We start from the raw sequence: 23,370 nt of genomic DNA, 5'->3' as shown, positions 1-23,370 counted from the left end.
GAAACTAAATCAAATTCCGCATTTGATCCAGCTGTGCTGCTCTGTAAGATATACTGAGTCGCTGGATAACACCTGGATTGTTTCTACAGATTATTTATCCAAGAACTATTGATTTACTGTTTCAGAAAAAGGTCATATTCATTTCAGTCCCCAATTAACTACAGGTGCTAAATGCTAATGCAATTATGAGTTCTCCCAGAGGAGCCCCTGGGGCCGTTTCTCCGTGTTCTTCACTAAACACAGACAGACTCGACCCAGTGGAATTCTATTGACTTTATTCCACCCGACAATGTCCACAGATAACTGCTCATCTGAACAGCTCATACGGAATGACGCCAGTGTTCCCAGATGACTCCTCACCTGAAAGGCTCATACGGAATGACCAGCGTTCCCACATAAAGGCTCATACGGAATGACCCCAGCGTTCCCACATAAAGTCTCATACGGAATGACCCCAGCATTCCCACATAAAGTCTCATACGGAATGACCCCAGCATTCCCACATAAAGGCTCACACGGAATGACCCCAGCGTTCCCACATAAAGGCTCATACGGAATGACCCCAACGTTCCCACATAAAGGGTCATACGGAATGACCCCAGCGTTCCCACATAAAGGCTCATACGGAATGACCCCAGCGCTCTCAGACGACTCCTCACCTGAAAGGCTCATACGGAATGATAAAGGTGTTCGCAGGGTCACTCATGGCAAAGAACTGCTTGATCTCTTTCTGTTTGTCCTTGCTGATGGACTTCAGCTTGCTCAAAATGGTTCCAACGTTGGCCATGGGGAACTAGACAAAGCATGTCATACACGAGATACCTTTATCTAAGGCATTTGCATGTTGGATTTCTTTAAATATTTTTTTCATTTTTTACATTTACACTTTCACACATACACTCAGTGAACACTTTATTAGGTATTTATTATTTAGACTTAGTAGTCTTTTGCTGCCCCAGCCTATGCATTGAGAGGTTTTTTGTTTTTCGCACCATTCTCTGCAAACTGTAGAGACTGACTGCTCTGCATGAAAATCCTAGGAGAAGGGTCAGCAGTTTCTGAGATACTCAAACCAACCTGTCTGGTGCCAACAATCATTCCACAATCAAAGTCACTTAGATCAGATTTATTCCCCATTCTGCCATTTGGTCTGAAAATCAGCTGAATCTCTTGACCATGTCTGTATGCAGTTAGTTGCTGCCACATGACTGGCTGATGAAATATTTGCATTAACAAGCTGGTGTACCGGACTACCGAATAACGTGCTCACTGAGTGCACATTTTACAGCATATCTTTTACAGAAAATGGCTGCTATTAAATATGTAAGGAGGAGGAGTTGAGGGGAGAGGAGGAGAGCAGGAGAGGAGACAGGAGAGGAGAGGAGGAGAGAGAGCAGGACAGGAGATGAGGGGAGAGGAGATGAGGAGAGGAGAGGAGAGGAGAGGAGAGGAAGAGATGAGGGGAGAGCTGAGCACCTCCTCTGCATTCTGCTCCATGTAGCTGATGGCGAACTCGTCAGCCTCCACCAGCTGGAACTCCTGTGCGTTGAAGACCAGCGTGGCCCCCAGGTACAGGTCCTGGGCCTCGAAATACTCCGACATCTCACTCTTCAGCAGCTCCTGCCCCGGCTTCTTCACCCTGCCCCGCTCCAGGAATTTACCTCCCATCACACCTGTAACACACACAGTAACATGCTCATCACACCTGCAACACACACAGTGACACTCCCATCACACCTGGAACACACACAGTAACATGCTCATCACACCTGGAACACACACAGTGACACTCCCATCACACCTGGAACACACACAGTAACATGCTCATCACACCTGTAACACACACAGTAACATGCTCATCACACCTGTTACACACACAGTAACATGCTCATCACACCTGGAACACACACAGTGACACTCCCATCACACCTGGAACACACACAGTAACATGCTCATCACAAAAAAAAACAAAAAAACACAACAGTTCAGAAGAATAGAAGTTCTATTATTTTTAACACGTAAAAAACACTGCCGTGTAAGAAAGCGATTACCCAGGTTCCTCTTGGTCCGTTCGTACACGGAGACGGTGTCGTCACTGAGGAAGTAGGAGATGATGAACCTCCGCTCAAAGTCTGCGGAGACGTCGGTCACCATCTTGCCCACGAATCGCAGCACGTTGCTCACAAGCCCCTGCCTGGGAGAGGGCGAGAATTTAGTAATGCAGATACGTTATTTAGCGGACACCTTCATCCAAAGCGACTTACAGTTGATTAGACTAAGCAAGGGCCAATCCTCCCCCTGGATCAATGTGGGGTTAAGGGCCTCGCCCAACAGCTGCACTGATCTTATTGCGGCTACTCCGGGGGCTGGAACCACCAACCTTTGCGGATCTCAGTCACGTAGCTCAGCCGTTAGGCCACGGGCTGCCCCATGAAGAACTTACACGCACACAGACCCCTCCGTTTCACCTTTGCTCCTGACGTTAAAACCCTGGCCCTTCCGCACGTCACAACGCCCGGCCGAAACCACCGCACAAAATGTCATTTTTCTTTGAAGATATGGGTCTCAGTCGAGCGAGCGCTTGCATGTGGGGATTCAAAGACGGCTATCAAGGCGCAGGCCTCGATAAAGCTAATGCGGCCCTCAGAAGTGAACGTCATCCGCAGATCAAACAAAAACAATGGAAAACAAATGCAGATGCGGCGAAATGCATGAAGAATTGCCCTCAGCTCCGAAGCTTCAGAGAAATCAGAGAAGCTGACTTTGAGACTCACACACACACGCGCACACACACGCACGCACGCACACACCTGTCTTTTTCCATCAGCTTCCGGAAGTCCTTCTTCGGCGCCTTGAGCACCAGGCCCTGGCAGGAGCACAGGGAGTCCTCCTCGGACCCAAAGCCGTTGTAGGGCGGCACCTCCCTGGGGACGCGGGGGGCCGGGCCGGGCCGGTAGTCCACCGGTGTGAAGTCCTCTGAGATAAAGCGCGGGAGGAAAGGGCGAGGGGGAGAGACGAAAGAGAAAAGAGGCCGTGAAACAGAGCAGAACGACATCAACCCCCCCCCCCCCCCCCTCACATCTCTCAAGTCCCTCCGTCAGGGCGGTAAGCCACGGCGGCCATTTTGATTTGTTTGTGACTCGTTCAATGAAGCCTTCAATTGGCAGAACTGAGGCGTGCGGGGGGGTGGGGGGGTGGGGGGGGGGCACGGCTCTCGTTGCATTAGGAGCTCTGCGCCTCACATGTCCCGGCATTGGAAGATAAAGAGGCCGAGATTTATCGAGCTCCGACGCTGTAAAAAATCTCTCGAACTTGTTACGTGGTCACGCTTCAAAGGGCCCGCTGAGCCGCTTCCCAGTAAACGCCTGTTACCATGAGGCCTGTAAGCTAACGGCGAAGCGAGGGCCCGTCGTGTTCTTTTTCGGCTGCTTTCTGGAGGAGCACTGACCGCCTTGGGGGGATTTGGGGGTAAACCTCCTAAAAACAAAACACTGAACTCACTCTCGAATTCCTGTGACCGTGAGCCAAGGGGGTGGAAGGAGGTTGTTTCATGTCTCCCTACCCATATCCATAAATCTGTTTTCTGTTTGCACAAATAGGCCAGTTGTGGCAGATAAAAAAAACGGTATAAAGTCACTGTTTCTACATTTCTAATTATAATTCTACTAGCACACCAGATGCCTTTTTTTCCAGTTAACCCCTTTTTTCTCCCTATCTGGAATGCCCAGTTTGAGTGTGTTCCTGCTCATCCTCTGTCAGATCTGAAGTTCATTCGTTCAAGACAGAGAACATTTGTGGCTAACTATTTTTGCAGCAAACAGTTAGTGTTGAAAGATTTTAAACAAATGTTCCATTTAGTTTGCCACCAACTCCTATTTAAGTGGATGCGACTTGCGGTCTAACAATGCCAGCTAGGTCTAACAATGATTTGTTGCTAACCTGTGATTTATTTTTTAATGTAAGAACAAATATTACATTGATTAAAGCGTATTATAACAGCCAAAAAATTGTCAACCTTTGATCTCTCTGGGTTTTCCCCATCAGCAGCCATTATTGCCAAACTCTACCTTTTCAAACTGTTAGCTAACGTTCGTGGTGAACAGAAAAATATTTGTATATGTTAGTTAACAAGACTCACCAAACAGCATAACCAAAGCACAGCGACTCACTGAAAAGCATAACCAAGGTGCTAGACTCACCGAATAGCACAACCAAAGCACTAGACTCACCAAACAGCACAACCACAGCACTAGACTCACCGAATAGCACAACCAAAGCACTAGACACACCAAACAACACAACCAAAGCACTAGACTCACCAAACAGCACAACCAAAGCACTAGACTCACCAAACAGCACAACCAAAGCGCTAGACTCACCGAACAGCACAACCGAAGCACTAGACTCACCAAACAACACAACCAAGGCGCTAGACTCACCGAACAGCACAACCGAAGCACTAGACTCACCGAACAGCACAACCGAAGCACTAGACTCACCAAACAGCACAACCACAGCGCTAGACTCACCGAACAGCACAACCAAAGCGCTAGACTCACCGAACAGCACAACCAAAGTGCTAGACTCACCAAACAGCACAACCACAGCGCTAGACTCACCGAACAGCACAACCAAAGTGCTAGACTCACAAAACAGCACAACCACAGCGCTAGACTCACCGAACAGCACAACCAAAGCGCTAGACTCACCGAACAGCACAACCAAAGTGCTAGACTCACCGAACAGCACAACCACAGCGCTAGACTCACCGAACAGCACAACCGAAGCACAGCGACTCACCGATGCCGTACTTGGTGCGGTAGTACTCTTTGGTGAAGTTGTCGCAGTCACAGAGGACCACGTTTCGGCCCCACACGTTGATCACCGCCCCCAGGGTCAGATCGCGGTCCGTGTAGAACTCATCACCGGTGGAGCCGATCTGCAGGAGGGAGGGGAGCCAGGTGAGGCCGACCAACTCGCTCAGCTCGTTCAGCGAATCGTTCAAACGTCACAAAAAGCCAAGACACTCCTCCTTCCCCCGAGCGTCACCCACTTTGAGGTTGTCCAGGAGGTAGCGGCCCTTGTTGCCCGTGGGCCCGAACACGTTGAGCACGGTGCGGTCCGTCAGCATCCCGGGCTGGCGCGTGGGCATGGGAGCCTTCTGTTCGACGCGAGCCAGAGAGAGAGAGAGAGAGAGAGAGAGAGAGAGAGAGAGAGAGAGAGGGAGAGAGAGAGAGAGAGAGAGAGAGAGAGAGAGAGAGAGAGAGAGAGAGGAGGAGAGTAGCATCATTCTGCGTGCCAAACGCATCCATTCCTTTGACAGCAGTGTGTCCATTTCACATTTTACCCATTTTCATCCAAAGCAATTTACGGGATAAGGAGGGTGGGAGGGCACGGTCGCCCGGGCGGAAGGACAGACAGGCAGCGAACAGGAGAGCAGGGAACAGGAGAGCGAGCTGGGGACTGCATCTCAGCTCCTCCATGCTGAGAGTCTCACGGGGGGACAGAGAGGCAGGCCGGCCCTAGAACTAGAGCCTAGTGTACAGCAAGGAGCTCCCCCAGTGCCAGCTGTCGGCTAAAGGGCCAAATATGGATATATCTGTTTGACCGGATATATTTCAACATATTTAACGTTATTAATTCAGCTAATTGATTTAGTTTCAGAAAAGAAAATGGTTTGCACACCGCAATGCACTTTGCGAAAGATACTTGTATACTTATTGATCGTACTGAAAGCAGTAGGTGAACAAAACGCACGCTAACTAATTTAGTCAAAATGATGTCATCAGATCTGTTTGTCTCTATGGCTTCAAATGCTACTTTTCTCACCTGGCGGGCTTCTCAGAAATCTGGCGAGCCCCCCTGACTACAGGTAGAGCAATGGAACAGTGATTACATTCTGAGAAGGGGCATTGGTCCACTTCTGCACTTCGCCTGTGTCTCTGACCCCACCTGCTGGTCAGCCGCGGGTACTGCGGCCGGGCTCACCTTGGGCAGCCGGTTGCGGTTGAGGAACTTGGGGACGGCGTCGCGGCCCGAGTTGCGGCCGAACACCTCGCGGATCTCGACGGTGTCGTCGGCCAGGAAGTAGTGCAGCGTGAGCTGGTGCGGCAGGCCGAACGCGGCGTCCGAGTCGTCCCAGTAGCAGAAGAACTGCAGCACGTTGCGGTCGTGGTCCAGGAACTGCCTCAGCGTGTCCATCCTCTCGTACGGTCGCAGGGGCTTCATGCTGTCCTCCATCTGCAGGGGACACAGCCACGCCCTCAACGGCTCACTGCCTCTGTCTCACACAGGACATGTCAAGACCCATCTTTCAGGGTGGCTTTCACCTGAGCTGTGTCTCAGTGTTAACTTCTGGAGGGGGTTAGACCCACGCCAGGGGCCCCGGATAGAGCGCTTTTATTCTAGTTTCAATCTTTCTGCTTTAACTATTTATTATTGTACAGCACATCGTGTTGTTCTGTAAAAAATGTGCTGTACAAATAAAGTTTTGCTTGCTTGCTTGCCTGGAAAATTGATGGTGCATATTTTTTAATCTCAAATTACATTACATTAACTGTAATTGCCTACTATATTATAGCAATGAATATTGAGTGAACATTTAATTTGATTCTGCGCTCGCGCAATATGCAGCCGGTAACATCCGGAGTGAGGGAAAGTCGAATAGCTATTGTACATTCTGCCGTCAAATTACAAAAACAATACTGAACGTGCAATTATTCTCCTGATCACATTTTATGATTTAAACAGCACGCTCAGGGTTATTCCAGCACACATAACCTGGTGCACATGCAGCAGTTAAAGGGGGTGTATGTGGGAGACATGTTGGGAGGAAGTGAAGGAGGTTGTAGGGGGAGCTCTCAGCCTCCTCCTCCTCCTCCTCCTCCTCCTCCCTCCACACCGGAGCCCGTGGTTGACCTCTGACCTCTCTGCGCAGGCTGCTGTAGGGGTCGGCCGGGGCGGAGGCGGGCGGGTTGACGCGCATGCCCTGCCTGCGCAGGAAGCCGAGGGTGAAGGGGTCGCAGTCGGTGATGGTGAAGCAGCGGGAGAACAGCACCACGTCCTGGTTCAGGTTGAAGTGGTGCGAGGTGTAGAACTGGTCGTCCCGCGGGGGCGGGAGGGCGATGCGCTGACGTCGAATCAGGGTCCCTGCGCGCGCGCCGCACACAGACACGGACATATTACCCACGCCCTGCAATTATACTGCGGCGAATTTTGTATCACAAGTTGCTGCTCGCAACTGACATAATATTTCCAACTTGTGAATCTCATTTCCATTGTTACAGTGCACGTCATCTCATAAGCAATGCATTAATGTGATCATTTTGACTTTTTGTCCTACTTTGTCCCAGACGCACAACAGAGTGTGAATCAGAGGCTTCAGTCATTTGCCGTGGTGTTTACCCTTCATGAGTGAATTCATTACATGACATTACATTAATGGCATTTGGCAGACGCTCTTATCCAGAGCGACATACAGTTGATTAGACTAAGCAGGAGACAATCCTCCCCCGGAGCAATGCAGGGTTAAGGGCCTTGCTCAAGGGCCCAACGGCTGTGTGGATCTTATTGTGGCTACACCGGGATGTCCCATTCATTTGCCTTAACCACTACGCTACAGGCCGTAAATTCAGATAATGTTACCCTGTGAAATTCCACTGTTCCTAACTTCTGGCTCCACCACCTGAATGGTGTCGTCCTCCAGGTAGAAGTAAATTTTACACTTCCGGACTCTGTAGGTCTCCTCTCGCCTCTGGCAAACTGGTTCTTGAAAGTGAGCATCGAAACAGAGAACCTGGAGACAGACGTGTCAAATGCAATGAATGCTGAATACAGTAGGCCTATAATATGCTACAATAACGATGAGTCATGAGAAGTAACTAACAATAACAAAAGATTATTTTAACGACCATTATTATTAATAATAATACACATAATATGAGTGATCTAAATACAACAGAAAACATTTTATTTATATTTTTATTTCTAAATATACTGTACAGAAGTGACACCATGAATGTTCACAATCTGAACAATGTTTTTTATCAATGAACAGATGTGTTGCTGAATTGAAGAATGATGATTTAAAGGTAAATCAGGTTACAGCATCTTTCCTTTACCATTCAAATCGCTGCAACTGGTAAAGCTGTCCTACACATCCACCATTAAGCTAGTTTACTAATGAACACTACTGCGGCGGTCTGGATAACCTGCTTGTCAAATGCCAGCCAAGATGGCGCACCGCCGCCCCCTCCGGTCGACAGCCTCGACCGGGGTTTCTGTCCGAAGAGCAGCTCCCCTCCGATGCCCGGTTTGCTAGTCCCCACCAAGAACGGGACTCCATGGGAATAGTCAAAATGCTGGGATTTGTGAAACTTCTCTTTGCCCAGCTGAAAGGGGGGGGGGGGGACAGCTTAGACCAGGGAGCGGCAACTCCAGCCCTGGAAGGCTGGTGCGCCGTTAGCCATATCGACCATGACCGATCACTCGTAAATTAGAACACAATAAAACGCTACAGAACATTTATCAGCTGCTGTATATATCACAGAATGTGGCAAAACAACAACAACAACAACAACAAAAAACCCAGATCATATAATTGATTGGGCAAGTTAAATAATTAAGAGCAGAAGTTGGTCCCTTCTTGTCCATCCCTGACTTAGATAATTGGCTCCCAACGTTGATACTGGGGGCGAACAGTTCATTTACAAGCTGTACATCTTTTTAAATAAGCTGCTTTAGAAGCCACACTCCAAACATACACCAATTAGGAACATATTGATTCACCCCAGGCTTTATTTTGCTCAGTTAAAAATGTTTGTTTTTGTAATTGTTCGCAATATATGACAATAACTGTTAACTAAGCACAATGCACCTTCCATTCTCCAATGCATGGAGTTATTTCTGTCATTATACGGCATCATGTTTAATAATCCCGCAAAATATGAAATGCACCTAATTAAGAAAATTTATATATTTAAAAAATCTGGGATTGCAGTTGTGGTAGGAATGAAAAACTGCATAGTGTGGTTGCCCCAAGACTGGCTTAGATCCTCATAAATAAGCGAGATCATTCCTCCAAACGTTACCTAATTTATTAATGAAAAATAATGACACCTGAAAAAAAAAAAAAAAAACTTTAGCATCTAGCGAACTTGATTATGTAAAGATAATTGGGTATCTAGTCAGTTAACACTTACTAGCGAAGTGGGACTAACTAATTTAGTCATCCGGTATCAGGTAGAGGAATGTTAGCTGGTAGCTAGCTGGCTAACGTTAACTAACGTTAGGTAGTTAGTGATATGTTACTATTTTATGCCAGTATTTGAGAGTAACTTACGTTTTTATCGGGCGATCTTCCCAGCAGCATAGGCAGCGCCACGGTGGCAGAATAAAGCAGGAATATTTTCACCAAGAAAACTTTAACGTTACCCCACCACTACCAAGCAGGCTGGCTAGCTAACTGTCCTGGGGTTGCTATGGTAAGTGCGTTGTTTGCTCCCGTTGCTCAGATACGCAAAGTGTACGAGAGGGTTGGTGCATCATGAGAAAAACTGGAAAATAACAAAATCTAATTACGGTCCGCAATACCCATTATTTTCTAAACGGAAAAAGTCAAGATCACAATAGTATGTTAGTTTTGTTTCGGTTTAGTTTGTCGTTATTTAGTCACGTATAATATTTAATTTTATTTGTTGAGCTGAAAAACAACAAGCAAGCTATTGAATTATCCAACACAAGTAAGAATGAAATAAGGTATTATCTATAGTTATATTTTCAATATAGATTATGGCGCCAATCCACTAGGGATTCAAGTCTGGGTTTTGGGTCATTGTCCCGTCGGAACATGAATCTTTGCCCCGAATGAAGAACTCTGGCTCACTGAATCGGGTTCCCTTCAACGATTTGCCAGTATTTGGCTCCGTTTCCCTGATAGCAACAAGCTTCCCACTGCCCCCTGCTGAAAGTAAGCCCATAGCATGATGCTGTGTTACCTGGGTGACAGGCTGTCTTCAGCAGTTCTCTTTCAAGACCAAAAAGGTCAACTCTGGTCTTACCACAAAACCTTCTGCCAAATTCCAGGCCTGACACAATGTTGGCCCCTCTCCTGGATAGCTTCTTACATTTCCCTGGTCACTTTTCTGAGAATCGCCCTTCTTTTCACGCACTGATGGAGGGTTTTTGAGGTAACACGTAGGCTGATTTCTTTGTATCTACGTTATAATGAAGGCTTTTTAAAGTCATTTTTGCCATACCATCGAGAGTGCCTTGGACTCGTGTCGACGTGGAAGCACAGTTACTTTCTCTTATCCAGGTGCGAGGCTAGCACTACAGGACAGCCTAATCTAGGTAGTGTATATGGGTTGTGACATTGTTTCGCTGCGACAGATTTTACAGTGCTCTTAGAAACGGTCTCTTCCAGCTTTTCACCGCTGACAGTTAGACTCAGTTCATTGGTCTTCAAGGCAGCGGGACTGATCTCATCTGGCATTTCAGTTCTAAGACTTAAAAGGAAGATATGCCACACTGAATGTTTGATTATGATTACAAAGAAAAGCTTCAACGCAGCAATCCTTCTCCTAGGAAAAATAATATTGAACAAAACATGCCATTTTGCCAATTTAGGCTTTCCACCACGTTTATTTCAGCTGAATACATTAAAAATAATAGTTGATAAGAAAAAATAAAGTTATTTGGTACTCATGACGGAAATGGAATACTGTCTGAAGAATGGGGGATATTGCACCGTTTAGTGTGAAAAAATGTGAAAATGACTCAGTAGTGAACATATATGATCCTGTTATCTACACATTTACGAGGACACATCCTGAAGTTGCACTAATTCCTATCGAGCACATTACAACACTGAAGTAACGCGGCGGTGGGGTCGCAGACTGCCCAAAGACACGGCTCACCAACGACAAGCCAAAATACATAGATGACCATAATGCCAGGAGTGAAGCTCGTCCTAAGTACAGTACAGTAATGTCAGCCAGGGTGGGAGACCTGCGAGGGGCGACAGGCTACAGAGGCACAGCTTACAGGGGGGGGGGGGGGGGGGGGAGAGATATCTCAGCAGCCTGCAGGGCTGAAGCAGCGCGTCCGCCTCCCATTCCCGTCGCTTCACGGACAGTATTATATACGCGTCTCCCCGCTTCTGGGGGGAAGAGTTTCACAGTTACACCAACTTCCAACTTCCTGTGTGCAGTAGTTATTCGTGGGCATTCGTGGGCAGTCCTGGCGGGTGGGGGGGCCCACGCCTGATTCTAGGACGCCAGTCCAAGGAGAAAGCCGCCGACGAATCCACTGGAGAGGACGATGTTTCTCTTCACAAACTCTGAGGACTGCGAAAGAGATGGGAGAGTTAAGAAAGTATGCGGTCATAGTGTCACACGAGTGAAGAAGCCTTCCTAATAAGCACGTGACCCACATTCTTACATTTTAACACTTTTAAGATTGTTTTCTTCTTTGTCAAAGGGAATAACAGCTTATTGATAATACTGTAAATGTTTACCATGGAGCATGTCGGGGTTCTAAACTCAGTGCTGGGGCCTTCCAATGTATGCTGGCTTTCTTTGTTAATTAATCATTTTCCATGTGTGAAGGGCTCTTTCTTATTTTGAATGAAGATCGTTGAGATGAATTACATTATAGATCGACATTATGTCATAAATGCATATACGTATTCATTCATTTATGGGTTTTCTTCGAGTCAGTTCTCATCAGTTCTCAGACCAGAAATGCCAACATGTTCTGTAATAGGCTTGGCTGCAAACAATCACTTTCAAAAGAAGTGACATTTTAATTTGTTTAAAATACACTAGGGTCTTACATGCCAACGGCAGGTCACTGAAACGGTGGAAAACCAGAGTTAATGACAAAGCAAGTGGCAATGCGCCAAACTTCATTCGTATGGAATCAATTTATGGCAAGGCTGTCCAACTCTAGTGCTGGAGAGCCACGCGGTCCACTGGTGTTCCTCGTTACTCTGCACACAATCCATCTATTAGAGCAGCTAATTACAGTCATCTCACTTCACCTGGTTACCCGCGTCTGGCGCAAACAAACACAAGCAGAGCGCGTGGCTCTCCGGGACCAGGCTGGAAGACCCCTGCTTTAAGGACAAAAGTGAGGAAGAATATTACTAAGTCATGTAATTAAGCTGAACTGATTTCATTGTCCAAACTGAGAACCAGCATATGTGGGGATTTGGCCCCAATTCCAAAGAGAAACTCTGCCTAATAGATCGCTATAAATGCCTTCTTTTCATCCGCCAATAGAGGGCACTATCACTTAAATATTTAATGAATGCGCCGTCATAAAGTAGGGCAAACTGATAAATTAAAGAAAAATGAATAAAAATCATACCCATCAATGCCGGTTCATCTTCGGAATGAATTAAAAAAAAAACATTCCTTTGCCATTCCAAAGTTATTATATTAAGATAAATTAAATTATACTTTTCACATCAACTTGAAACGGAGGGAGTACTAGAAACCACAAATGAGTCCCCCACACAATGACAACGTCGATCAGAAGTCTGTGACTCCGCACGCAATTAGTACAGTGGGCTCCGGAATTATTGGCACCCGACTGGCAATGCACAAAACATACTTGGAAAAGTGGGCATTAATAAAGTCCAGTATTTTTCACATGTTCAGCATTTTCAGTTTCTCAGTAATCATATTTTCTTCTTCTTTTTTTCATGTGCCAGTCAGGGGTGCCAGTCATTCTGGAGCCCACTGTATATATGGGTGTATTATAAAACACTTGCCTATCTGGAATAAAATCAGTAATCCGTGCCCCTAGCTTTGATGCATCAACACCTTTACAGATGCTAAGCACATGATGTTTTCATGGTATCGTAGTCAATACGGTCTTTATCTGGAATAAAATTGGTAATCCGTGCCCCTACCTTTGATGCATCAACACCTTTACAGATGCTAAGCACACGGTGTTTTCATGGTATCAATAGTAGTCGATAGTCGCAATTCAACACGGGTTTATATAAGCAGTTGTACTGTATAAAGGTGCACCCTAAGACCATAAGGATTCACCTCTTCGATGAAGGAATTGATTTCAGGCGCTGCTTTATTGGCTTTTTTCTTGAGGTGTTTCTTGGCTTTATTCACGTCGGTCTCGACCTTCTTCCAGTCGACCTGCACATAACCACTGTGATTGGCGATCTGCAGGAACGCAAACATCAGGGGAGCGTGAGCGTCTTCACCTTACGGGCAACAGAAGCGGAAATGAAAAGCACTCAAACATCACCGCGTTTCACCTGGATGACATTTTCAGTCAAAGTGGTGTAATTTGGCAGAGCCTTTCGGTTACTGAAAATGCAGACATTTCTTCTCATTTTTTTTAAGTGTTAGAATTCAACCCTTATTACCATATTATTTCTAAAAGCAAAGAAGCTGTTCTGGGCAACTGGAAAAATACGTTCCTATATTTATAAACTCAATATTGGCAATAATGCCAATTATTAACAGTTACTTAACATGTCTATGTTAAGAGGGTGTTCATTGTTCTGAAAAAGTCTCTGGATTAAAGAAACACCATTTTGCCTCAAAGATTTCACATTATGTAGCTTTTCTTTTTAAAATGTATATACATTTATAGTAGCATTTCATGGTGTGAAATACTGGCTTTTATGTAACCATGTTATGTGTTCTGAGTACTTTTAGTGTATTTGTATATTTAGTCAAATGGATTTGCACAATTCATTAAAATGCATATTGTCTGTCCCTTTGAAAATTCAATAATACTGAAAAAGAAGAAGACTTTGATTGTAAGAACCAGCAAGGGGAGGAAGAAGGATGAGCCATGGAAACTCTCAAACACGGCGTGGCATTGGTGGTGTAAAACTGCAGGGAATAAAATACAGGGAGAGGAGAGGGCCATCTACTGCTGGAGACGGGACAGACACAGGACGAGCTACAGCTGGGCAAACAAAAGGACTTTCTGCTGCAGCAGTCAGTGTGACCATGACTGCCAGCCTGCTTTAATACCGCAACACATCAAGCAGATAAACAATTATACAAATAAATGACGAGAATGAAAATGAGAATTTCAAACAGCAAAGATACTGCTCTGTGGAGGAAGGCAGAGGAGTACATCTGAATCTCAGAAATCGCGATAATTTAGCAGACTGAATCCCTGCAGTAAGAGGCCAAATGAGCTCCCAGAGAAATGGGTGCCTAGAAACATGCATATTTACCGCTCCGAAAGGTCAGCGGGAAACGCACACACCTCCAGTCAGTCGCAGTAGAATGAACACAAGTGTTTGATTCATTATTTATTAGTCAACCTTTAAAATGTTAAGATAAAGTGCATTTTTATTCTGTTAAATGTTAAGTAATGATATTTGAATGCCCTCAGTTCTAAGGGACTGAAGCAAGTGCCCAGAACACAGAGGAGAATCACTGATTCTATGAATATGAATGATCGTTTTGGAGCAAAGTATTGGGGGGGGGTGGGGGGGGTGGCAAGATCCTTGTCGTTCCTGGTAATATTAAGGCATTCCCTGAGGTGACATTCTCTTAACTTCTACAGTGGGATAATCACGACTGTCCCTCACGGAGAGTCCTGATCATCGGCCCTTGACTGGTCTTCGAGGACCGTGATTTGATGACCCCTGCTCGACAGAATGACTCATGACACAGGCTTACTTGCAACAAAAGGAATCCTCCACCAACGGCTGTGGCTGCAATCTTCCCAACCCTCTGGAAAAGATATCCAGCACACCTTTCAGGAGAAAGGAAATGCGTTAGAAGCAGAATTCCAAGCTTTGATCAAAATACATTTTATGCTTTCTCTTGAATGGTACCCAAGGCCGGACCAAACCATTTAAAAAGAAGGTATTTGCACATTAGGCAGCATTCGATGCACCGGATTTAACCGGTGGAGTTATGGAGCAATCCTGCCCTCCCTGGACAGCATCAGGGCCAATTACACGCTGGTGTTGCAGAATCGCAGTCAGCACTGGTACAGCTGTGGTTCAACACCAGACTTTGGGTCATGTCCACATGCTCGAAACAGTGCCTTAACAGGACAAGTCGTCTCAACAACATGTTTCTGAATTGCAATAAACCCTCCAATGTCATTTCCATTTGATGCAAACTCAATATCGCTTACATAATTAATACTGACCAATTAATCTCCCTAATAATGACATGCACTTCAAATTGCAGTTGAATACTTCATTTTAACCTCCTAAGACCTGGCGTACACATGCGTGGACTCCACATTTTGGGCTGTACAACCATAATACTTAATTCTTAAGACCGAGAGTCCAGATATGTGGACATCATTTTTCTCAAAAACTACATCATGTCAAAAGATGATGCTTAGTTTTTATACTTATCAGGTCCCAATAAGCCCAAATAGCAAAGAGAAATTAAAAATGCATACCAAAAAAGAGTGCGGGTCTTAGGAGGTTAATGGTTTTCCAATACCAAGCATTGAGATGTTAATAATGGCAAACCTCCCACTTCATACTTATTCCTGTAAATGTCACTCAATTACAAGACATTATATGACACAAGAACGGGCCTCTGGGTGACAGCCCAAATATCGGTCTGTACCAGGTATCATCAAACCATGGTCCACCAACTGCAGCTTTTCCACCCTCCCTTTACCTGGGAGTCAGGTGTGAAGACAGGCAGGCCAATCAGCAGCACTAATTGTACAGCTACGATTTGGATTCGAGGTCCAGATTTGATGATGGCCGGTCGATACGCCGCCTCGTGATCACCCATGTCACCTGTACAAATGTTACCTACCAGCCACTGACTCCGCCCATCATGATCTGAGTGGCCACGGAGTACTTCTCTGCTATTGGTCCAGAGTTGTTCCCGAAAACACGGCTCCACCACTGATGCCGCCTGGCGTAGTCCGTAATGTCCAGCACTTCATACGAGTCATCGTCACTCTCTGGATCTGGATCTGGATCTGGGTCAGGATGCAGAGGCAAGCGATTGGCAGCAGTTTACTTCCATTTGAGGCAGGGGTGCACAACAAGGGCTGATCCATTTCGGGATTTTGTGCTAACCTCCGGTCTTAATTACTTTAGTTTACTTTAATTAGCTCAATCATATCTTGATCTGACATCTGTGTGAGCTACAGACACAGACTGAGAGTGTGTCCAAAAGATGTTCCAGTAAAGGAGTGAATCAGCAAAGGAGTCAGAATTGTCAGAAAACAAACTAAGGTAATTTGGTTGGAATGAAGACCTGCATGCAGACCAGCCCACCAGGACCGGAGTTGTCCACCCCTGCTTCAAGGGCTTACGTAAGCCACGTTTCCACAAAGAAAAAAAACCTAAACGTATGGACCAGTGTTAAGGTTAGGTCAGAAAAGACCTCCATATTTATTTTAATAAAATGAGTCTTTCCTAAATACCTTAAAAAGGCGGTAGTGACATGACATACACAATAAGTATCTCCACAGATTCTTAGAGACAAAACAACAACAACAAAAAGTTCTGGTGCCACTTCAAGCCTGCCCTGCCCACACAGTCCGTCTGGACTGCAGGGAGCACAAATACATTTTGCTAACAAGGGTAAGACAATCTTAGCCAAGTAATATTAGCTAGCTAAGTGGCTAGTATACTTCTAAATTTAGCAAGCAACGGTATATCATGTCCAGGCGAACTCATTCGCTTCGTTATCTAGCTAAAATAAGAGAATACTGACGCAAGAAGCTGGTTAGCTACCTAGTTGGCTATCGTGCCAGCTAGCTCTAGCCTAGCCATTTGATTTGACAGTATACTACCGGTACCGTTAATGATTAGTTTTAAGCGAGTGTGGTATGGTAATGTTGTACCTTCTTGTAGGGCTAGTCTGCCAGCTATAGCGCAACACCCTAAACACCCGAATATTTCATTTTCAGCCAAGGTGAGGTAGCTAGGTAGCCGCTAGCTAGCATTTGAACGTAGAAAATTACGTTCACAAAATAGAATTTTAATAACGCGTTGTCTAGTAGCTAGTAGGTACATTAAGCTTTTAAGGCATAGCATTTTCGTGTAATACTGCGACTGTGTTGTTTTGTTTGAGGCATTACGTTACATGAACACAACTGGTTAGCTACACCTCACTAACCTTCTCTGCGACCGGCCATTTTGCAGTGTGTTGACAGTGTAGCCGTCCCAGGCTGATACCGCCCACTGAGTTCTGCTACGTCACAATTTGAAAAGACAAGTCACCCCCAGTAAGCTGCCAGTTGTACTGTACCACTGCGCCCTAGCGCAGGGGTCTGCAGCGTCAGTCCTGGGGGATCGCTATGCATTGCAGGTTTTCGTTCCAACCACAATTGCAATCACATAATTCAGTTATTTTTTTCTTAATGAGGTGCTTTTCATGTTTAGATGCATTATTTACCCTCTTAAATAATTAAATGTTGGAAGTCTATGCACATCATGAAGAATAAAAGTCCTACGACCACACTGTACTTGCTGTGCTATTTTGCAATAAAACAAAAGGAGGTAGCAAAACATTTAAACGGATCAAATTCAGGACTGAGGGGAAACAACAGCGTGTAAAACGCGTGTTTAAGTTCTTTCATAATTCATCTCAAACATGTTAACAGAATGCCAATTTGGCTTGCTATCAATTAAATGTTGCCAGACCATTTTATTTTCGTAATCATCACGTCCATTATTAAAGTACCAAATAACAAGCACTAAGTAGTAAATGCAGAGAAGGCAACAGCTCGCAGATACATTTAAGGCTGCTTTATTATTTTCATGTTAAATCAACGTCAAAAAGGGCCTCCGTCCTATTGCATAGGGCCAGTGACCATTTTCAAGTACTTTGAATTCACTTGTGAGTGAATGCAAATTCAATAATTGTGCAAATACTTTGAGCAAACGTTACTCAGCCACAGCTGGTACGGCAGAGCGGGTGAAAATTAACGGTCTAGAATGCCCATATCGCTACATGTAATGCCCTGCACATGCAACCAAATATTAAAAACGCGTCACCACAGCTACAAAAACTGACTTTAATTAGTTTTCTGCCTCGACGGAGCCCCTTGGCTCCACGAAGCAGATTGACAAGTTATGCTAAAATCATTACGATACAATTGTTTTGCAACAATCATGACGATAGTATTTGAATTACAGAATCATATTTAGCCTACTTAAAGTGACTGTAAAGGAGCTGAAAGAGTTGACATAACCATAACTTAGCACAGAGGGATGTATCTACTACACACTCAGCAAATATCAATTCAAAGTGTCAAACACTATAATAACACACGTTTCAAGTCAGGCATAAAATCTGTATTGGAAAAAAGTGTTGGGACTGTATGGGTGTGGTCTGTATCACCTGAACTCCCCACATCCTCCCAAAACGATCAAATATGTGACTAACGTGGCTACATCTAGACTACATTTGACACAGAAAGGCCCTGGGCGGGATTTGAAGCCAGGACCTTTTTGCTGTGAGGCGAGGGTGTTATCCACTGCACCACCACAAAGCTCTACCTACAACTCTTTCCGTAAAAAATCTCGATTGGAAAATTGCATATATCAGTAATCCCCACATAGAAATAGGTAGAAATGTTTGGACTGATATGAATCCGTATTGCAGTGCAATTGATTTATCTTCTGTTGCTAATGCTCAATACATGCCATAATAACCCCATATAATGCAGTCTGAAGCCATTCACTGATTTACCTTTACAGTCACTTTAAAATAAAATGACTTTCAGCAGGTCAACGAGTCCCAGTCAGAGCCAATGTGGAAGTTTACTTCAGCGTAGACATTGCCAGCTTAAGTTATTGGAGGCTAATGTAGAGTAATCACACTCAGAGGAGAAATATTTGTGTCGTTATCTCCAATTTCTAACTATTTATATCCTTTTAAGAATATGAGCACATTTCCCATTGGCAGAATTGTTGTTTTTTAAAATCGTTTTTCATTAATACAGCATTCTTAATTTACAATTCAGCCAAAGTAGACGGTATACATCATAGATGGTAATACAATTCCACCAGAATTGGACTAATTTAAGCGATGAACAACAATGTGCCAACAATGAAAACTAATCTAATTTCTAATCTATTTAAGTTTGAATAGAAAACACTGGATCCTTTTGGCTCCAGATAAAGCTATCCAATACTGTTCAAGGAAATAGTCCTAGGTTTGAGCAGCAAAAAACTGCTTGTTAGCCAGACCAACAGTTCATAAGGAGAGGTTTCTCAAAAAATAAAAAATGGTCCAGAATCCAATACTTAAAAAAAAAAAAGGCTGAAAAATTATAGCATGGAGTCATTTCAAAAAAAATGATCAATGTACAGATTTAGCATTTCTGAAGATGGCAAAGTTTATTTAAAATTCAGGGGCATTTTCCTGGATCAAGGTGCCATGTACGCAAGTATATGAGAAAGTGTCTTTCTGTAATCTCAAAATACCCTTAGGTCATATAGTAGCACTAGATGGGTGGCACTATATATGTGTACCATTCTGCGGCAAAACCACCATATAGAAACATAAAAAACATCATGCCTGAAATCCATCGTCCATAATTTTCATAATCCTTGAAAAATAATGATGTTCATTCACAATGGCAAACTGTTGGTTCTGCAATATTAATTTTATCGCTTCGCTGACATTGCCTTCTGAGGGAAAAGGCCAAACAGAATGGTGTGATCATTTTTTCCCTCTCATCTTGCTTCCCTCATATTTCACAGGTTAATTTCCACAAGTAATGACAGGAAGCCATTCATCTCTCTCATTGGACACCAGTGACAGATTTACTGTTCAGTTGGTCTGTACCAATTTAGGCAGTGGAGTCCCTTTAAAACAAGCACACTTTCAATGGTTCCAAGCAGATTCAATGCATTTCCAGCAGCTCCAATACACTGTGAACAGTCCATTCGGCATTTGTAGAATCGTTATTTGAATACATTGCCAAAAGCAAACAAAAATCTAAATACAACAACTAATTTTAAACCGTTTTTAACCTCGCTTGGATCTGGGCTACCCAACTAACCACATTAGAAGATCACCTAATTGCAACTGTTCTCATGAAAATACACGACCAAGACACAGACCCGATATTTGTGTTATTTGTGTACTGGCCTTTAGAGCAATAAATGTATTGCCACAATCAATTTTTACCCTACCTAGCTTCACCATTTAAACCAATAAAAGACGCAGGCTTTGCAATGGCTCGTTTATATCAGTTAAAACAACCAAACGTGCTGCTTTTTACTTTGGGTATGCTAACAATACTTACAAACGACATCTGTCCTAACCAATAGGACATCGGAACATCGACTAACGTCACGTTATTATAGAGGGGCAAACCAATCGTAACAGCGAGCATGGGTGCGTAAAGTTGAGTGCTTTTCATCCTTCCAGAGAAAGTTTATATGAGAAACGAGGCTCAAGAGAAAGGACCCCCAAGATAAGGACAGTCACATGCCCCTCTAGGACCGATACCATTGGCTGGGAAAGGGGGAGAGGGCGTTCCGACGGCGGCGGCGTGGTTTCGCCTGTGTGACACAATTACAACAACTTTGAGCTGGTGGTTAGGGGGAAGTTTGTTATATTACCAAATAACGCCCTGTTTAACAACCCTACATCAACAGCACTCCATGCACCACACGGCATTGGCTGCATGAAATATTTTGAATAAAAATGTAATAAGAAGACCGCAGAAGTTTCTTCTCCTTACGGAATTACTCTTCTTTCACATTTTAATCCTGGAAAAAAGTTGATTTTGCCCGCTCTATTTTTTCGTTCGGGTTTTTCATTTGGTGGAGTTTCTGGTTTGGTAACCCGTTGCGTTTCCATGAAATCGTGCGGAGTGTCGCTCGCCGCTGCTGCCTGCGTTGCTGCTCGAAGTCTCGGCGCTGCTGGTGATGAGGAAAAGAAAATGGCGGCGGGAAAAGCGAGTGAAACCGAAGAGGACTTTCCGAGGCTGACAGCGCAGGAGAGGGACAGCTTGGTCGAAATTGACAGGTTAGGTACCCGACCTGGCACGAACTTATTGTGTTTTCTAATGTCTTTGTACGCGTTTTCCTGTTTCCAAAAACACGTAGAAATTCAAAGTGGAGCACTTAAAGTAACACTGAGCCGCCTGTGTTGTTCTCTGCCTTGCAGCCGACTGTTCGGATGTCAGAGGCTTCATGAAGATGGCGCCAGAACGAAGGCCTTGCTGTTAAAGGTAACTAGCCAGTTAGCTAGCTAGCTGTGTCAATAATGGGACCCTTGCCGGTCCTTCCCAAAACCCCTGTTCTCGTGTATTTAGCACCTGGAATATGGCTAGACAACCAATGGTGGTTCGGAGACTAGTTAACCAACTTAGTACAAACGAGAGTAGGGAATTCAGACTGACCGCTTAATGTGCGCATAGACCGCTAGCTAGCATTACGCACCATCTCCGTACCTAATCCAGCACCACGTAGCGAGCTAACGCATTGTGCTTCTTAGAGCCAAGGGGCTCCGTCGAGGCAGAAAACTAATTAAAGTTAGTTTTTGTAGCCGTGGTTAAGTGTTTTTTATATTTGGTTGCATGTGCATTGTATTACATGTAGCGATATGGCCATTCTAGACCGTTAATTTGCACCCGCTCTGCAGTACCAGCTGTGGCTGAGTAACGTTAGCTAGTAGCAGGCAAGCTTGCAAGAGTAGATGGCTAGCTTTCAAGCTAGCTCAGTGGTTAGTTGCGATTTTGACAGTTCGACCAATTGCAGTTAATCTAATTGTCTGTTGCTAACTAGTTTTTGGGCAGGTGCCTCCTGTATAAGTGGTCATTAAGTTTTAAAATTGAGTTAAATGGCTAGCAAGCATAGCTAACGAACGTTATACAAATATAAGCAGTTGAACTGGACATTGGAGGTTGAAGTTTGATTTGTGTGGCATGTTTGGTCGTGGACCGTGTTTACTTTTGACAACATTGGAAGCTGGGTAACGTTAGCTGGCTACCCATCTGTCTGACACGTGTTGTGTTTTGAAGCTTTTATTCTATTTTGTAAGTTTAGCTCACGCTTATCCAGTGCACCCTTTCGACCGTCGCTAATGTCAGTTAGCGAGCTAGCTGGCTAATTTCTAACTAGCTAGCTAAGTCCTTTACGACGTACAATAGATACATTGGCACAGACTAGCTACTTCTTTGCATGATGTGCTATTCGGCGCTGTAAGATTACCAACGTGCTGCTGTTTTGAATGGCTTTGCAATTAATCTTTTACTCGTGGTTTTAAACCTGGACAGTTAGCAACGTAGCTAGCTAGCTAGCTAGCCACCGTTAGTAATGGCTGCTTGGATCGGCCCAAGATGGCGGGACAGGGAGGAGGAAAGTGAGAGAGAAACATCGGTGGGTAGGAGACGTATGTAGTGTAATTCGCTGTGGCGTAACGTTTACGTTATTCACTGAAAAACAGTGTCGGGTAAAACATTTTGTAGCTCCGCGTTCTTTTTACATGGGGAGGGTCAGTTGTTTGTACGTTCGTCACAGGGGGTTTGACATGTGTTCCACCCTCCGTGGTGTTTCTGCATCACATCACCATCAACCTGTGGAACATTGGACACTGAACAAAGGCCACACAAGCTCCTGGCTAGTTTTGTTTGTGTTGTATTGAGTACTGCGTACGGTATTTTAGCCGCGCTGTACTTTGCGTCTCGCTTCCAAAGTGCTGGAAATATCTGAGGATTTAGCAAGGCCTTGTGTGCGTTCCCAAAATCACTGGATGAGGCTGGCTTGGCAGGCTTAGCTAGTTAACCGTAGCTTGCTAGCGCTATATAAAACAAAGCACTCGCTCGCATTGTCACCAAGGCTTCATTTATTATACTCGATTTTAGCATAAACTTTTTTTTTTTTTTTTTACTGTTGCGAACGGTAGCTAGCCAGATACTCCATGCCAACCGACGTGTGCAGCGGTGTGCTTTCTGGGATGTGTGTGGATGCCACTGCCGTCTAAACCGCGCGCATGGCTCAGGTTTAGGTCCTGCAACTGCGAAACGTTTTCGGTTTAATCTGCAATGATCTTTTTGGGGTTTGGGGGAGGGGGATACCCACAAACAAAGGGTTTAGATAAACATTGGCGTTAATAGTACCTATCTGATGAACAATATGCTTGTGTGCATATCCCAAGTTGCAAATTATATTTTTGGTTTGCAGTTCAGATATCGGAATTACTGAAATCTTGTTAATCTAATATTTGGATTATGTTCATCAGCCATATTTATTGTATCAGAATACAAAAAAACTGTACAACATTGCAAGGTTACGGAGAATGTGTTCGTTATGAATCTGAAAAAAATCTGGTGTCACCGAGTTCATTCTCTACTGCTTTGGCTGTTTCAAATGCATTGTCAAATCCATGACGAGAACGCCCTTTTGCCCGAAAAGGAAAAATA

At 44.6% G+C, this 23,370-nt stretch overlaps 3 protein-coding genes across 9 annotated transcripts in view; 1 reads left to right on the top strand and 2 right to left on the bottom strand.

The window, feature by feature from the left end:
- efhc2 (EF-hand domain (C-terminal) containing 2) overlaps positions 1-10,249 on the bottom strand; it is a 13,423-nt gene extending 3,174 nt beyond the window's left edge. Inside the window, exons 1-11 of the mRNA XM_061225499.1 lie at positions 9,341-10,249; positions 8,211-8,390; positions 7,645-7,795; positions 6,926-7,149; positions 5,989-6,240; positions 5,054-5,161; positions 4,801-4,939; positions 2,811-2,976; positions 2,052-2,194; positions 1,477-1,673; positions 660-793 (exon numbers count right to left, since the gene is read on the bottom strand). Coding sequence (XP_061081483.1) covers positions 660-793; positions 1,477-1,673; positions 2,052-2,194; positions 2,811-2,976; positions 4,801-4,939; positions 5,054-5,161; positions 5,989-6,240; positions 6,926-7,149; positions 7,645-7,795; positions 8,211-8,390; positions 9,341-9,370 — 1,724 coding nt within the window. The 5' untranslated portion in view covers positions 9,371-10,249. The remainder of the gene's footprint in view (positions 1-659; positions 794-1,476; positions 1,674-2,051; positions 2,195-2,810; positions 2,977-4,800; positions 4,940-5,053; positions 5,162-5,988; positions 6,241-6,925; positions 7,150-7,644; positions 7,796-8,210; positions 8,391-9,340) is intronic.
- A 358-nt stretch (positions 10,250-10,607) lies between these two features.
- Positions 10,608-17,234, bottom strand: fundc1 (FUN14 domain containing 1). 2 transcript variants are annotated; one of them, XM_061225503.1, is made up of 5 exons: positions 17,103-17,234; positions 15,786-15,954; positions 14,673-14,748; positions 13,059-13,187; positions 10,608-11,345 (listed from the first exon to the last, which is right to left on the bottom strand). In XM_061225503.1, the coding sequence occupies exons 1-5, from the start codon at positions 17,119-17,121 to the stop codon at positions 11,268-11,270; spliced, it is 471 nt and encodes a 156-aa protein (XP_061081487.1). In that variant the 5' UTR covers positions 17,122-17,234; the 3' UTR covers positions 10,608-11,267. The 2 variants fall into 2 exon arrangements, with proteins under 2 accessions (XP_061081487.1, XP_061081488.1); XM_061225504.1 differs by having other exon boundaries at positions 15,786-15,948; positions 17,103-17,172.
- A 3,211-nt stretch (positions 17,235-20,445) lies between these two features.
- Positions 20,446-23,370, top strand: part of kdm6a (lysine (K)-specific demethylase 6A) — an 89,607-nt gene continuing 86,682 nt past the window's right edge. For 2 of the 6 annotated variants that reach the window (XM_061225481.1, XM_061225480.1), the window contains exons 1-2: positions 20,446-20,972; positions 21,114-21,177. In XM_061225481.1, the coding sequence (XP_061081465.1) occupies positions 20,803-20,972; positions 21,114-21,177 (234 nt within the window). In that variant the 5' untranslated portion in view covers positions 20,446-20,802. Of the gene's footprint in view, positions 20,973-21,113; positions 21,178-22,275; positions 22,328-23,370 lie in introns of those variants that run through there. The other 4 variants (XM_061225479.1, XM_061225477.1, XM_061225478.1 and 1 more) reach the window with 3 other exon arrangements.

Source organism: Conger conger, chromosome 17, assembly GCF_963514075.1.
Source record: "Conger conger chromosome 17, fConCon1.1, whole genome shotgun sequence".
NCBI lineage: Eukaryota > Metazoa > Chordata > Actinopteri > Anguilliformes > Congridae > Conger > Conger conger.
This window is presented reverse-complemented; position numbering and strand designations above follow the sequence as displayed.